The 17,141-nt window shown below is 43.7% G+C and overlaps 2 protein-coding genes across 2 annotated transcripts in view; one reads left to right on the top strand and one right to left on the bottom strand.

The window, feature by feature from the left end:
* Positions 1-3,462: 3,462 nt before the first annotated feature.
* On the bottom strand, positions 3,463-11,750 carry tmem170a (transmembrane protein 170A). The gene is made up of 3 exons (XM_063197429.1): positions 11,310-11,750; positions 9,162-9,332; positions 3,463-6,240 (listed from the first exon to the last, which is right to left on the bottom strand). The coding sequence occupies exons 1-3, from the start codon at positions 11,422-11,424 to the stop codon at positions 6,110-6,112; spliced, it is 417 nt and encodes a 138-aa protein (XP_063053499.1). The 5' UTR covers positions 11,425-11,750; the 3' UTR covers positions 3,463-6,109.
* A 98-nt stretch (positions 11,751-11,848) lies between these two features.
* The window catches only part of cfdp1 (craniofacial development protein 1), a 63,311-nt gene continuing 58,018 nt past the window's right edge, over positions 11,849-17,141 (top strand). The window contains exons 1-4 of the mRNA XM_063197428.1: positions 11,849-12,163; positions 12,458-12,593; positions 13,775-14,000; positions 16,889-17,013. Coding sequence (XP_063053498.1) covers positions 12,094-12,163; positions 12,458-12,593; positions 13,775-14,000; positions 16,889-17,013 — 557 coding nt within the window. The 5' untranslated portion in view covers positions 11,849-12,093. The remainder of the gene's footprint in view (positions 12,164-12,457; positions 12,594-13,774; positions 14,001-16,888; positions 17,014-17,141) is intronic.

Raw genomic sequence — 17,141 nt, 5'->3', positions numbered from 1 at the left:
TTGGTCGTCTCGCTACTTCCTTGTTCTCCTGGCGGCACAGTTCTCCGGTAGTTTACGAGAGCCAAACTGTCAATATTCTGTGGAATACGAACGCTTTCTTTCTAGTCTTTGTAAATAAATGAAGCTACAATGACTGAATTAGTAAGTAACAAACAAACAATACATCAGTTTAGCACTCGCGGCACAATGCCTCCAGTCTGACTACTGTACTGTAGCCTTGTAGCTATGTAGCCAAATGTAGCTAACGACATGAGACCTCGTGCGCAGATCTATAACATCAACAGTGGTTAGCGACCGTAAGCAACAGGCGCCGTTGCTGAACTATAATCTGCCCTTTAAGCAGTGGCGGGTTAAAGGCATTTAATTCTATACAGCATTCATGATTAATTGCATGCTGCAAGTTGTCCTCTCGGCATGGCTTGGCAAGTATAATAAACGGTTTTGATACTGATAAATGTACTCATGTCTGATTAAAATTGTTCTGCTGTACGGTGCAACTTCACTTCTGGTACCAATCCTATGTCAAGCGTGCCTGACATGATTTTTTAATGTAGCCTACGCTACCCAGTCCGTCGACAGCTGGGGCTTTTCTACCAGGTACTGCAGAACTGTTCTAACACAACTAGGCTTCATAAATAGGCCTAGGCTATTCATGAAACTTGACGGCCCGGGGTCTCGATGGTGCTGTCTCGCACGCATTTCCATACAGGGAACTGGGCCGTATGATCAGCTGCTGCAAGTAGCCGCGACAACACTGTGCTTTCACGCCATGGTGAATCTAAGCTAAAGAGTCCTAATCTAAACGATATATAGGCCTAAATATATATATAACCAGCGATCTCCTTCTCCTACAGACATGTGTTAGGGCTTGTTCGAAAGCTGCGAATCTTAGCTTCTTACAGTGTTTTACGGCACGTTATTATGTTCTTTCATTCAAAAGTTATTGAACTGTAAGCGGCCGCTGTTGCAAGTGAAAAAATAGCGCTTTCCAACCATTTTTTTTATCTCGTAATTTTTTTTCCTAACAGCCAGCGATCTCCTTAACCTAGACATACAGACATGTGTTAGGGCTTGTTCGAAAGCTGAGATTCTTAGCTTTTTACGTTTTTTTTACGGAACGTTTGTATGTTCTTTCATTCAAAAGTTATTGAACTGTAAGCGGCCGCTGTTGCAAGTGAAAAAATAGCGCTTTCCAACCATGTTTTTTATCTCCTCATTTTTTTCCTAACAGCCAGTGATCTCCTTAACCTAGACCTACAGACATGTGTTAGGGCTTGTTCGAAAGCTGAGATTCTTAGCTTTTTACAGTTTTTTACGGAACGTTTTTATGTTCTTTCAATCCACAGTTATTTAACCTTAAGCGGCCGCTACTTCAAGTAAACAATGGCGTTATTATCCAGCCGGATAGAGAGGAAATCTTTTTTGTCGCTGTGTTCTTTGTTCCCTCGAATTAAACCGACGGTCTAAATAGGCTACATTTGTGCGTCCCCAACACAAGACCAGTTCTTTCTAAGTTAGCTCTTTTCATGGAAAAACATGTTTCCAAGGAGTCATCTTCCTGAAGAGTCGAGGTCATGGTTGAGGTTGACGGTGCCGTAAAAGATGCTGCAACTCCGCACGCAATTCGAATGCAAGAGCAGGTGTTTGAACAGGTTGGATGTATTGCCATTCTTGCATGATAGCCTGATGATAGCCTATTAGTTTATCACAGATATTGCAGCGCGCTCCTTCCTTATCTACTTTCCTGAAATATAGCCACGCTTTCGACGGCATGTTTTTGTTTCTCAATAGTACAATCAGCTGGTTGAATATCAGCTGTCTTATCAATCGTTTAGCCTAAATGAGGTGCGAAACGGGAAGAGGAGGAGCGTGGTCAGTTTGTGACACTTGTGATTGGCTGAAATGGCCGCGTGCTTAAACACACATTTGATGGCTCTGACAGTCAGACTTCAGGAACCGAAACGTGGAACCGACAGACAAGGCACGTTTCGATTCCAAGTAGAACCTTAGCTTTTAATTCGGTTCCATCAAAGAATTGAATTTCGGTACCCAGTCCTAGCGGCCGGTGAGATGGCACCAAACAGGGGGATGGTTGAGCAGGCACGGGCATGTTGAACAGGAAAGGTGGCACGAGCAGTGCGATATGGGGTGGGGTGATTGCTGATATGGCACGCTCATGGTCGAATGGGGCGTGGGCAATGGTGGCACAGGAGCATTGGATGGTGAGGTGATATGGGTGCGATGGCACGGGAGACGTGTTGTAGGAGGGTGAGTGCCAAGGGGCTCCGGAGTAATAGAGTTTGGCATCACCGTGAGGTATGAGCAGGATGGCATGTGTGTGTGTGATGATGAAGAGGGAAGAGAGAGAGAGAGAGCCCACTGGCTGTTTGCAGCATGACCAACGCAGTCTCCATGGCAACTGCACGTCACTGCCCAACTCAGGCACACAGCCCAGACACACACACACATTGCTGCAGCCACGCACACACACAAATGAGGAGGACGGCCATCTGTGTGTGTGTGCGTGTGCGTGTGTGCGCGTGTAAGAGGGAGAACACAAGAAAAAAGAGGAATAGGGAGTGATGGAGGACAGAACAGAAGGTAGATTAAAGCGTCTGAGAGGAGAGGACATACATCTAGTACTAGCAGTCTGTCAACAGCTTAAGCGTCGGCTGAGAGGAGAGGACAGGAGACGAGAGGAGGAAAGGAATGAAGAGAAAAGAGTAGAGGCAAGGAGAGGAGAGGCAAAGAGAGGAATGAGGAGAGGAAAGGAGACAAGAGGAGAGGAGGGGAGAGGACAGAGAAGAGGGGAGTGGAGGAGATGCATCCAGCAGCACAAGCAGCCTGTCAATGGCGTCCCATAATCCCCTGCTGTGGAGGAGCCACTCACGACAGGAAACATGCTCATTCCTCAACCACTGTTCTCTCACACACACCCACACCCACACCTATACCCATACCCACACAGTACTGTTTCAGAAGGTGTGGCATATCCAATATCACTGAGCCTGTTTATATATGCACATCAATACACTGCTTATGATCAGGTTTTTGGAGTAACCGGTTAATTCAAGTGCTCATGTAAACTGAATAAACTGTTTATAATAATCGGTTTATTGCAGTTATCGGTTTATGAGAAATCCGATTCGCACAAGTAGGTTTTTGCCTGATAAACTGATTTCTCAAGACATGCATCCAGCATTAATCGGTTTATTATCAGGTTATTGACATTCCAGAATGACAAGTAGCCAATCACAAGGCTTGAATTCTAGCTTCGAGTCACACGCTTGAGTGGAACACATGTAACCGAAAAACTGCATGCAATCGACAATAAACATTTTACTCCAATAACCTGTTTATTCCAATAACCTGATTATTGTGGTAATGTAAACAGGCTCACTGAGGTCTAGTTGAACAGCTTTAAGACGTGCAAGGTTAAGAGAGAGCTCATGACAACACATGATCATAATCTGAAACATTTTATTACATGAAAATATTAACAATTGGCACTTAATTTACAGTAATAAAATCAACCTTACCTAGAAAAGAAAAAAGAACACCCACATCATGTTAAATAACAGTAAAATCATGTTTCCCTCCAAAAACAATCAAAGAAATGTTCAACAGCACTGTTAAGCCTTTTTCCAACAATTGATAAGGGATGATAAAATATCTTTAGAAAAATAAATATATATTCTGGAATCAAGAGACCATAGGCCCAGTTTAGCAACACATTGCTTCCAGTGAGTTTACTGCCTATATGGCCATCTCCACCACCACCACCACCAGCCTGCCTACTGAAGGCTGCTTTCAGTTGAGATCAGCCACCACACACTAACACACTCACACACCTCCTTGCTTTATCCAGTTTGGAACGATCTGCACATGAATAGCTTCCTGAGGCCTGCTGAAGGAGATCGACCCTGAATCTCAAATGGTGCACTTGTGCACTTTAGTGTTCATGTTTCAGTATGTATGGCATATTAGTTACGCACTGAAACATAGTGCCCGAAGTGCACAAGTGCAGCATTTGAGATCCAGCACGAGAACCACTGTGACAAGCGCTCCACCTCACCATGCCCTGCCTCTGCCCAAGAGGGATAACAGGTAAATCGTGAATACCTCCTGAGCGCTTCCCAGCTCATCTGAGCTGAGATCAGCTGACCTGACCGTGTTCCGTTACTTGACTCACAGGATAACTTGGGCTAATGTTGAGAATATTAACTTTAAAACTTTAATAATGAAACCATAAGTTTAAGCGCCTTCCTCCACGGCACCTGTTGCAAATATGGGAGGATGTCTTTTCTGAAGTTCATTTTGTAGTGGATGAGGGTGAATGGTTAAGAAATCAGGAGATTTGTATAATCCCGGGTGAAGCTCTCTAGCGGTGTTTAGCCATTGGCGTTGGGTTATAATAACCCATGGGGTTGGGTTATCAGCATGATCTGCCATGTTAATAAACCACTTACTGCAGCAATGTACCCCCCGCCCCATCACCTCGTTAAAAACATCAGAAACAAAATAGCTCAAAAGAAAATCAACCGAAGAAGAAAGTACAAGATCTGTACAATATGTTAAGATCTCTTTGGTAAAGGTTTAAGAAAGCTTAGTAACTAGGAGATTAAAGAAATGGGCTTCACATTCATGTAGGCGTATGGAGTGAGGTCAGAACAGGTGCTTCTGAACAGAGCAAACAAAACACTGAAACATGACGAAGAGCAGGTTCAAGATGCTGCACAAATTAAACAAGGCCCAATTTAGTGCGGTAGAGAGGAGAGGAGAGGAGAGAGGAAAACCCTCACAGAATGTTACGGTAAAAAAAAACAGAGGGCAAGTTGCCTTTCTGAAGAACACAATCTAACAACCTGAGACAACAGAAAAAAAATCCTATACGTTTCTAAACCTCTTGAGATTAAATATGATTTGTTCCTGACTCGGGGAGGGCGTGATATACAGAAGTTATGCTGCCTACACCCTCACGTCAATACACCTGTAATGTGTACAGTGTTAATCATATGCTTTTAGTTTCTCTTTCAAAGACGATACTGAGCTCTACATGTTCATTTGGCTCTTCGTGGTTTCCGGCTGAATAACACATATAATCACACACACGCACGCACGCACGCACACACACACGCACACACACAAACACACCTATCCCCTTAAAATGAGGAAGCTGGAATGGGTTTTCATATGTACAATTCGTTCCACTCGCGTCGCGCGTGTCTACTCGAAACATGATCGATGGCGTTGAGCACAGAGGGTGAGGAGCAGGAGGAAAAAGGCTTGGAGCTGGAATGAAATCAACGCTGAACTCCACTGTCCTCCTCCTCATCATCATCATCATCATCATCATCATCATAGTCAGTCAGTCAGTGACCGTCTCTAGCGGCTGCTGCATACATTCTGTAACATAGGGGCAGCTCCACAAGTTGGTTGAGGAGGAGGCAAGACAGAACTCTTCCTAGGGTCTTGTTCTAAAAGAGAGATGACCTCTAATGCAGAGAGAGACGCTGTAACAAAAAAGGCTTCAGAATGTCTGCCTCGTCTCTCTCTCTCTCTCGCTCATGCTCTCCCTCTCTCCATTCTGGAATGTTCCGTGTTCCATCAAAGTGGGCTGTGTGCAAGACGCCTCCCATCACACCGCATTGAGACGTGCGGCTGACCCGACCTGGTCTCCTCCTCCTATGACCACACTCCTTCAGTGGACTTAAGGATGTACCCACTTTCTCAAGAAGTCACTTTAAAAGAACAAAAAAAAAAACAAAAACAAAAGAAACCCAAACAAAACAAACAAACAAAAAATAAAAACAAAAACAAACCCGGTGTCACTTTAAAGAAGGAACAAGGTTGTGTGGAGAGCTAGTGGGCTCCAGGTCTTGACGTGTGTAAGTAAGGGGTATAAGGCCTCTGCAGAGTGCAGCTGAGTCTTGCATAAGGTGTCCTGTCTCTCCACGAGTGAACACTGATTGCATATAGTCTCTCATCACTATCATTCTCTCTCCCTCTCGTGCTCTTCCTTGCGTCCACTGGCCCACCCCATCCTCCGGCCCACTGGGTGGCGCTGAGCTGTGCTGTGCTGTGCTGTGCTGCCTGCGGGGGCCGTGTGCTACAGCGTCGCTAGCACTCTGAGGAAGGAGATGATGAGGATGCAGAAGGACTGGCCCACGCCGAACACCAGCGCCTCCAGAGAGATCATGCGCTTCCCCGCCGCCTTGTACACACCTGCGATCGCCGCACCTGTGGAGAGGGGGACAGACACGTTGTTTGGAAGTTAGGGTGCACACCTCCACATAAAACGATAATCCAGGGGAGAACATGGTTAAGCCAAGGATAAACCTGGCTCAATTAACCTGCATTAAGTGGTAAATCTGCTGATAGATAGCCCAAATGTGTCAATTAGTTAAGAAAATAAGGACCCGTCCCCATGCTGTTGTATTAGCCCATTGGGAAAATGAAAGCCCATTGGGAAACTCCAACTCCCATTGTCATTGTGACAAAGCACTCCACAGCACACAAGTGAACACTGCACACACTGCACACACCGAAATTGCATTTATGCCTCACCCGTGCAAGGGGGCAGCCCTCAGTGGCGCCCCATGGGGAGCAGTGCGATGGGACGGTACCATGCTCAGGGTACCTCAGTCATGGAGGAGGATGGGGGAGAGCACTGGTTGATTACTCCCCCCACCAACCTGGCGGGTCGGGAGTCGAACCGGCAACCTCTGGGATGCAAGTCTGACGCCCTAACCGCTCACCCATGACTGCCATGACATTAGATAATTTACTGTACCTCTACAATAATGTTACAAACACTACAAGTGGGTTACTAATACATTTTAGACAGTTAAAAAATAACAATGATGATGATTGGAAGCTTTGGCGCACTAGCTCATCATATCATGTGGTTGTTTTTCTAGACTGAAGGGTCACAGAACTTTGAAAAGGTGTATCACCTCACCATACTGCCTTATTGCACCACGATACAGTATTGTGACTCTGCACATCACAATTTCTCAGTTCGATACAATATTGTTACAGCCAGGCCTAAATGTAAAGTATATGCAAAGTCTATGTCGAGCACTGGGCCGAGGCTGCATTTGACTTGGCTGTGAAGGGATGAGAGTGAATATTTAATGGGCATGTCTTGTGTGCTCACTCATGGCCAGTTGTAAAGCTATATGTGGAGACGTCAGCTATTTGGACTGTACATCCGCCTGCTAACCGGAGACACACGCACACACACACGCTAATGCCTCAGTTAACATTGAGACATGGGCAAACAAGCCAGGTAATGTACAGTGAAAGGCTTTATGGATGAACCAGCCAGTAACATAAGGAGAAAAGGCCTTTGAAGGCTCATGAAAACTGTAGGAATGTGGAACACTTAGGATGACCTGTCTGTCAAGTAGAATAAATACCTTAATGTTGATGCAGTATTACCATTTTACATCATTAGTAGGGCACTGAAGATGTGATGTGATGTGGCTATGTATCTGGGCTGCGTTTCCCAAAAACTCTTAAGTAGTACTTAAGCCTTGGGGCCGCCAAGGCAATACATCATTTCATCAACGTTTATGCATAAAATAATTGTATTTTCCTACATACAATGTTTTGTTCTGGTACATGCAAATAAAATGCTTGCTTAAGTGCATGTGTGAGGCAAGGTGGTGTATTTATGAACCTTTAGTGATGATGTGAAACCTATTTCTGATATACTACATAGGAGGCCCCTACTTAAAGGGACACTGTGTGAAATTTGTAGTTGTTTATTTTAGGGATGGGATATCGATATCGGTGTATCGGTATCGGGTTCAGATATCAACACATTTCAAAGATCGGATCGGGATTTTCCCAAAATATCAGAATTTTCCTGATACAGACATTGAGTCTGGTGCAATGTTAATTTGAAATCATAACACTTGCATATTAGTTTTCAGGATGGGATTGTTACTTTTTTACGTGTTACTTTTTGCTTATGAATCGGTTTCCTGTTCTTCTGACTCCCTTTTCTGACCAAATAGTCTGCTTGGGCCTACCTCAAGTTGAAACCCATGCATTTATGTGATTTTGGACTAGAAAATATTAGTTAATTACTTAGTAAACTTTCATGAAAAGACAAATTTGGCAATAGGCAACACAGTTTCAATGAGCAGCTTAGTTGCAGTACCTTTTTCGACCATTTCCTGCACAGTGTACCTTAAGTACTACTTAGGCTTAAGTACTACTTAAGAGTTTTTGAGAAACGCTGCCCAGGTTGTTGTCATTTGTAGCAAAAGAGAAAGCTGCACCACAAAGACTCGAACCCAGGTTTTCTGTCATACCAAACTGGGACTCTGACAACAACATCCAAAAATAGTGATACTAGGACAGTCAAAAAGATGAGGCGCACACAAGGCTTGCAGGTTCAAAAGTGTATTGTGTCCGACAAATTAACAAAAGAAGTCAACGGAAAATATCTGGAGCTACAAACGTTTCGGATCTAGTCCATTGACTACTGGAGACATTGATAATGGACTAGATCCGAAACGTTTGTAGCTCCAGATATTTTCCGTTGACTTCTTTTGTTAATTTGTCGGACACAATACACTTTTGAACCTGCAAGCCTTGTGTGCGCCTCATCTTTTTGACTGTCCTAGTATCACTATTTTTGGTGAGCAGTCACACCAAGCAACAAGCGATTCTAAGTTCAAGGCGCAGACGCCAACTTTCTTTGTTTCCTTAACAACATCCAAAAGCCAGAGAGCACCAACAACAGCTATAGCTACATCATGGCCAATACAGATAAAAACGTATTCCCTTGGAAAGTGGCGTTATAGATGTAATGAGCTGTATGATTGTGTTAGACTGGGGACCGGTCTATGGGAGAAACTGGTGAGAATGCCAAAGGGCAGAGAGAACACAAGAATAATCTATCTTACCATCTCTGCCAACGGTGAGTGGGCCCAGAATGGCAAGCAGGATGGCGTTGGGCATGAAGTGTACTAAGAATGTGTGTGTCTCACCGGTCAGGACTCCCCTGGTAAGAGGTCCCATGACACCCATGAGCACTACAGCGATGGGCATGAAGCGCTATATAGGCGTGCGTGTATGTTTGTATGCGCACGTGTGTGTGTGTGTGTGTGTGTGTGTGTGCGTGTGCGCACGTGTGTGTAACTCACTGGTGAGGACTCCCCCGGTGAGCGGCCCCATGACGCCCATGAGCACTATAGCGATGGGCATGAAGCGGGCCATCTTGTGCTGCCGCAGAGTGAAGAGAGCCAGCAGAGCGGCCGGCAGGTGGAACATCAGCGATGACACAGCCGTCCACAGGAACACGCCATACCACATCTCTATAGGAGACACACAGAAAGATACATGCAGTAAATGAATACGCTATATATAGAGAGAAACACACAGGATAGGCAGGTGGCTTAATGGTCATCACATCTCTAAAGAGAAACATATACAGTACATAACATATAACGTGAATATATATGGTGGACAACAACCCTAAGAATGTCATTCCACATCTCTAAGAAGACATAAAAACAGACATTAACACACCTATGTACACACAGCTGTCCACAAGAACTCCCCATACCACATCTCTAAATCAGGGTACAGGATATAAAGATAAAGATGACATCAATGTGTAGGCATCCAAAGGAACACGCCATACAATGTTATACGATAGGAGATACATATTCATTCATTATACCCATACATTAATATACACACCACTGCGGCCAAGGGATCGCCCCTACCACATCACGTACATCATATATCACTTACATAAGGAACTACAGAAACACATGGATAAGACATCAGTCATCCACAGGAACGACCAATACAAAATCTCTAAGACAAGGAAGAACACACATACGGAACAGATCACATAGGAGGAGGTATGAAATGAAAATTGAAAACACTTGGGGATATGGGGTATGAAACACCACTGGCGTAACGCAAGTACTTAAGGCCACCCTGCAAGCTACCAAGAATGGCCCCCGAACGAAAAAAGAGGGCCTGATCATCATGTGGAGGGGGCCCGTTTCTTCAAGTCAAGGGCCCATGTGGGTCTTTACGACCCTGTGAAACACCTTGAAAACACTTGGGCATATGGGCTTAGCCCACAATTCTAGCAAACAATTCTAGCACCCCCTCAAGGGAGACTCAGGAGTGGGAGTAGCAGGGCAGTACGGCAGGCCATAAAGCACACTCAGGAGTTTTGCACCACTCTGTGTTCAAACAACAAAATGCATCATCTGCAATTTTGCAGTGCGACCGCAAAGAGGCATTACATTGTCAGTTCTGCCTCAACCCTACAGCTGAGGTCAGACAAAGGATATGCTCACTGTCACCCAGATCTGGTGGCCTCACTCATGAATTATTTATCCCGTGTGAGCACTATAAAACACACTCCGAGTATGGCCAGGCCAGCAGCAGTTACGCATGGCCCAATGCCTCAGCAAACAAAAAACACTTATTTTCCTTCAAAATACATCCGAATCATGTGCCTAGACTTTCCCCAGTGCCAGGAGATTAATAGATTTGGCCCGGCTGTTATGCAACTTATTGTGTGGAAAAGCACCGGCTTATACAACAGTCCAAACACACACGTTTACACACACATTTAATTAAAATGCAATGTTCTCTGTGTTTTCTAAACCTCATTATATGTATTGCAAACAGACAGATCAGGCCATTTAAAGTCCAATACAGATGTGGCCTGGACCATCATCTCTGTGACAGGCACCTATGACACCGGCTTCCTGCATAGCTGAGCCCATACAATAGTTCTCGTCTATAGAGTAAACTAAAAATATATAAACCAGCTGACACTACGATTCTAGGATCTTGTTTACTGCTTATTTTGTCAGTAATTTACTGCCGTGAATTAGCCGATTTCTTTGACAGTGATCATCAAACTTCTAGCTGCATGATGACAGGCGAGGTAGTTGGGTGACCATGCCCATAGCCCGACTTTCACATCAGTGATAGCTCGGCCAAATCAAGAAGCAGAGTAATGCGTGTTAAACATGCATCCATTTCATAATAATTATTAATCCCACCTTGCTCACTAGTCGACCACGTATATTCGGCGAAAATGACATGTCTGCGTTAGTCAATACCTAGCAAGAGATTGGCTAAGCTAATCATAGCTAGCCATCACAATGATTTGCCCACTCAAAATGACAAAGAGCCACACAACACAGATCAAACCGTAGTGATATAAAAGGCTTAAACTAAACGAAAAGCGTTGTATGGGATGGTAAAACATTTGCGTATCTAAGGATGCTGGCCGCTAACTAGCTAACGCCACTTACCTGAGAAGTCGCACAGAGATGTATCGTTGGCGCAATTGGGGCCATGTTTTCTTGGAACCAAATTCAAGCTGAGAATTTGCTGCACAAACCCTATATCGGTCTCCCCACTATGCATCTCTTACCGACAAGACACAACAAACATGAGGGGGGACGAAAAAATCCAAGTAACACCATGAGAAAATCGATGTTGGCTTGCAGTTCCACAGCCAGGCTTATCGTTTCTCCCTTGTAGCAATTAGCTAACACAACCTAGCCTAGCAATACTTCATAACACAAACTTGAGCTTTGACGTCACGTCATGCAAGTGGCCGTCTGTTCGCTTGGCTCAAAAGAGACAAGATTGCTAAAGTACAATCCGATCCACTTTTGGAGAAATTATTTTCAAAGGAGGAAGGGAATTTCATCAGATGAAAGACACCTCAAAATGTTATTTGACCTATTCCGTATTGAATTCCGCATTGTATCGTTTCTGGGCGGGGCAATTTCTCAATGAAGTTTGAACCTTTGGGCTCTCCGTACTTGTACGCTAGCCGAGGAGCATGAGCACGGATGGTGTGCTAAACTGCTAGTTTGAAGTGCAAGTGGCGCACACATTACAAATTTCAACGCTATACTAAAACACGAAAAGAAAAACGTTCGTTGGCTATTATAATATCTCTGTCTTGCCGAAGTGTATCTGTACATTTTACTTCCAAAGGGCTTTGTTCCCACGGTATCAGACTAGTTCCAGTTGTTGGATATCTTCTTTGTTATTGTTGTTGTAGGTAGTAAACAGTCCTTTATAATGATGAACTACTCAGACTATGATTCTGACGGTTACTCTTCAAATGAAGATGCAGATTATGTCCCTTCAGGTAAGGTGATCGCGATATGTTTAAGTCTGTCCAGCAACATACGGTTCATGGGGGCACACTACTTGAGACCCTATGATGGAACAGGGAACAGAATCCTTCCAGTCAGTGTCTTAATTCATGCTGCACATAAACTGTACTTGTTGGTTATGTGTGGAGGAGCACTAGTGATATGTAAATGCTGTGACTGCCATTCTAACAGACCATTGTCCAGCTTTCCTTGTTTTACACTCAAGAACTACATCTGAAGTCTTTCTTCGTTGCTCCTGTTTCTTCATGTCTGGGGCTGCTTCTCAGATGACAATCTGAGTGAGGACGACCTGAATGACTGCGAGCCAGAGGAGCCTTTGGATGGGGAGGGACAGGCCGAGCCACTGAAGGAGGGAACCAAGAAGAGGGCAAAGAAGAGCAAGGGCAAAGACATCACAGCCAGGTAGGCTAAGCACAGTCTCGGTCAGTAGGGCTAGGTAAACAAACACACACACACACACACACACACACACTCACCCTGGTTGCACGTGTTGCACTTCATGGTCTTCAACTTTTGGTGGTATTTTTGGTGGTATATTTAATTGGGGACCAAAAGCTGAGACGTAAGCTTACAGTAACTGTTGCTTATGCCAGTGATTCTTCCTGTAGTTCCTAGTTCATGGGCAGTCAATCATGGGTAAGCGGTTAGGACGTCAGACTTGCAGCCCAAAGGTTGCCAGTTCGACTCTCGACCCACCAGGTTGGTAGGGGGAGTAATTAACTAGTGCTCTCCCCATCCTCCTCCATGATTGAGGTACCCTAATCATGGTAGGTATCGTCTCACCGTACTGCTCCCTTGGGGCACCATTGGGGGCTGCCCCCTTGCACGGGTGAGACATGAATGCAATTTCGTTTTGTGTAGGGTGCACTGATGTGCTGTGTCACAATGGCAATGGGATTTGGAGTTTCCAGTTGGGCTTTCACTTTTACTTCGCTTTCACTTTCACTTACTACTATATTTATTGTGTATTGCGTTGAACATCATCATTTTAAAACACTCTTTTACTGCTGCTAATTAGTGGATTCACATGCGCAAGCTGATGGAATACAATCTTGTGCGGCATATCTGTAGGGTGAATGCCATACGACCCTAACCTGATTCTCGCCAGATAAATGGGATCCGCCTTGCTCCATGAACATCCATCTGCAGCCACGCCATAGGCCTAGGTCTCTGAAGGCGCTGTTTTATTAAAAAAAAATCTTTGCACATGATTGGGGAAACACTTATCTGGCATTTTAACCCAATGTCCTGCTACTGTAACTACTCACAGATTCAGAAATTCAGTTAAAATCACAGAATCAATGTCCATGAGTGAGTCCATGTGAGCGGCCATTGTTGCTGAAACAACTGTTGCGTTTCACTTATTTATACCCTTCTCCACTGCATTTAAATTTTGACTACTTCACATCTCCAAAAATCCTGTGATCCTGATTGGTTCTTCTACATTTTTGGTTTGGGAGCAGGGTGAATCAAAAGGTCCTCCAGACCCTCGTGTGAGCTCATGAAGCTGAACGGAAATACGCGTGGGTCTGGCGAGAGTCAGGTTAGCCATACCCAATCTAATGCTTTATGTCAAATCTCAGGAAGAGGAAGAAAGTGGGCCTGAAGCTGGAAGGTGAGGAGGAGGCTCCAAAGCAGGAGGAGGAGGAGAAGGAGGTGCACAAGGAGGAGGAGGAGGCATCTGGGCAGCCTGATGTCAAGGAGGAGAAGAGTAAGAAGAAGGCAGATGACCTGTGGGCCAGCTTCCTCAGTGACGTTGGCCAGCGACCCAAAGCCACCACACAAAGCTCCACCGCCGCCGACGAGAAGGCAAGGCATATAATGCTTGCACTGTCATTTGTACCCACTATGACTATGACTTTTTACATACAAGTAGATTACATGTCACTACCAAACATTAGCATTTTTCTAAAATTAGACACACATTTCAAACTTCAGCATAGATCCCCTCTCCCACAAGTAATGGTTTCTCATTTCAGCAGTTCTAGACCCTCAGTATGAGTAAAATTAGAGATAAGGCAGATGTAAAGGCAAGTCATGCTTGAATATGAGTATAATATGTACCGGTAAAATGAAAAGCTGAAAAGCCTAATTACACCATTGCTACAAGATTGTGTTTCTTTACAAATGTGCAGTACATTGTCAATTCTGCTCCAACAATGCGCGAGCAGCCTGATTACGTCAAGCCTGTTTACAAACAGTAAAGGGGTGTAGTATATAGTAATGGGTATTGGAGTGTCTTACTGCAAGCCTTCATTACAACACTACACCGTAGCCATGGCATTAGACACAGTCTTTACTAGCATTATAACTTCGTCACTGCCATTCTGGATAATATGGTCTTATGGTAGGGCCCTCGTCTTATGGGTTTTTAATATTTAAGTTTATATCTTATGTCCATTAAGATAAACCTCTTTTTACATAGTAAATCACAATTTGATTATAGTAGACAGACAGATAATCTGTATTATAGATGCACTTGTCTGTATTCTTCTCCCTGAGTGGAAATCTTAGACACTATCTGTTGTGTCCTTCTTGATTCACTTGATGTTTGTGCCTGGAATAAGACATTTGAGTACATCCACAGGCTAAATAAAAAGCAAAAAAGTCTGCTTCAACCAGGATTTCAGATGGCACTTCCATCAAAATAGGAAAGATGCCAATAGTGAAAGTAGTAAGTAGTCGATGTAGTAAATTTACATCAAACACGCAGATTTTAAAAATACAACTGTGAAACTTGAAGTGCCATCTACCCTTCATTTACTTCCCCTCCCTTTACTTACTCACTTACTTCAATTTGAAATCCCACTGTCAGCCTGGTCTTAAAGTGGCATATTCCTTTCAACAAGCCATAAGAACATGGTCATCTTTCCAACCTATGCAGAACAATATTCCATATATCAGTTTTATATTAAAACTAGTGGTGGGCCGTTATCGGCGTTAACGTGCTGCGATAATGTGAGACTCTTGTCGCGCGATAAAGAAAATATCGCACGTTAATCTATTATCAAAATATAGGTTTGAAGTTTGGGTATGCACGTCACCATAGCGTTTAATTGACAGACGCTTTTAGACTGCGCTCCAGTCGCTTCTCCTCTCTCCACCTGTTGTTTCAGCAGACCTACTAAATATGAAGTGTTTGCATGCTGAAAACATTAATCCCTCTGTCGTGGTAGGCCTAGTTGTTGTTTGAGTGCTTTTTCATAAGTGGTAGACTAAAGAGACGTTATTGTTTGAGGTGAAGCATAGAGAGACATGTGTGTGAGTGAGTAGCTACCAGCCCGACATAGCCTACATTTCCTCAGCATTGCATAGAATACATAAACAACTTCCAGAAATCTTGCCTGTGCTATAATTGCAAAACATTCCGTGTGATAGTCCTATGCATTTTGAAGATTGTCAAACTGAAACTGTCAATATCTACTCTCGCTGAATGTTTGTGTTGCAATCGCGCACATTTGCGATTCAGTGAGATATTCTCATGTCCGACGGTAATAAACCTCGCGGTTGTCGCGCTTGACTTTTTTTTTGCAAACTGAATTCATGTCGAGTTGTAACTCATCTGGCATTCTAACTCTGAGAACAACTGTCAAATCGCCGTGTGCCAGTAGGTTCTAGATAGGCATATCCAGTAGCCTGGCTCTGCTGAGGGCTGCTGTGCCTACTACGCGCAGAGCTCCTCCCTCTCTTAAAGGAGCCGCTGCTCCTTTTAACAGTCAGTGGCAGATTCTCTCTCTCTCTCTCTCTCTCTCTCTCTCTCTCTCTCTCTGCCCATTAGAAATGCTGAATTGTTGAGGTAATATTGTTTAAATAGCCTAAATGTTTGATAGATTTATCTGTATTTGCCTCTACAACTTATAGCGCTGTTCATTTTGAAATTTCAGTATCTTATAACTGTAAATGCTTCCTAACATATTGGACACACTTTACACATATTGCTGTGATTTTTTCATCTCCAAGTATCAACATGACCATTTTTTGAAGATGAGATGCATTTTGGAAAAAAAGATGAGCTCTGGTCTAATGCGCCATCTGTCTTAAGAAACCCCAAGGTTTTTTTCGGCATTATTTCGCTATCGTGCCTATTCTGAATGAGCCATTTTGATATAGATTAATTTAGATTAATCTAGATTAATTTCATAATTACAGTGAGATTAATCTAGATTAAAAAAATTAATCTATGCCCACCCCTATGTAAAACACATGTATTTATTAACACGACCTTGTGTTAATGAATATATCTGTTCTTTAAATAGGGAGGGTAGAATTATCAGGAATTGACCATTTGCGTTAATACGCACAAGGGCCATAAAGATTTATTATACGGCCCTATTGTAGTGAATACAAAGTGAATATATTCATGGTCAGACATTGTGTAAATTAAGTTTGACAGGTGATGGCTAACAAATGAATGCTGAATGATAGGGGTATGTGAAATTCCTGTTAGCTTAACTGACCCTAAAACATTTATTTTTTCCACACTCTTGCCATACAGAATTTGACAAGTCAAATATGAATATATGTGCTTGCGATTGCTTTATTTTTATGCAAGTGTTGTTGATCAGCTAATATCCTCTCCAGTGGCAGTTTTAATATAAATGGAAATGTTCTATAGGCGAGGCACCTGTCTGGTAAAATGTCAGATTGAAAATGTGTCAGTTGATATTTACCGTTCTGCTTTCTGCTTCCACTTGCAGCCTGAGTCTACAGAGAGCTCGGACAAGAGCACTACGCCTGCGGTCCAGCCAGAAGCGACCAAAGACAAGGCTCCATCTAAAGTCACCATCACGAAAGTGTTTGACTTCGCCGGAGAGGAGGTGCGGTAAGTACTTAGCTCCTGCGTCTGCTATGTAGGTGCGATACCATACAGCAGACACCAGGGGTCAGTAACGCTCTACTGCTGATTTGGCTGATAAGTCTGTGCTGCCTTCTACTACACTGGCTGTCTGC

The sequence above is a fragment of the Engraulis encrasicolus genome, chromosome 4 (genome assembly GCF_034702125.1).
Source record: "Engraulis encrasicolus isolate BLACKSEA-1 chromosome 4, IST_EnEncr_1.0, whole genome shotgun sequence".
Classification (NCBI taxonomy): Eukaryota; Metazoa; Chordata; class Actinopteri; order Clupeiformes; family Engraulidae; genus Engraulis; species Engraulis encrasicolus.
This window is presented reverse-complemented; position numbering and strand designations above follow the sequence as displayed.

Coding starts and splice junctions, on each gene's coding strand:
- tmem170a (XM_063197429.1), bottom strand. CDS start 11,424: ATGCATAGTGGGGAGACCGATATAGGGTTTGTGCAGCAAATTCTCAGC. Junction 9,333..11,309: donor ATCTCTGTGCGACTTCTCAG/GTAAGTGGCGTT, acceptor TGTCTCCTATAG/AGATGTGGTATGGCGTGTTC. Junction 6,241..9,161: donor CACCGGGGGAGTCCTCACCA/GTGAGTTACACA, acceptor CCCTCTCCACAG/GTGCGGCGATCGCAGGTGTG.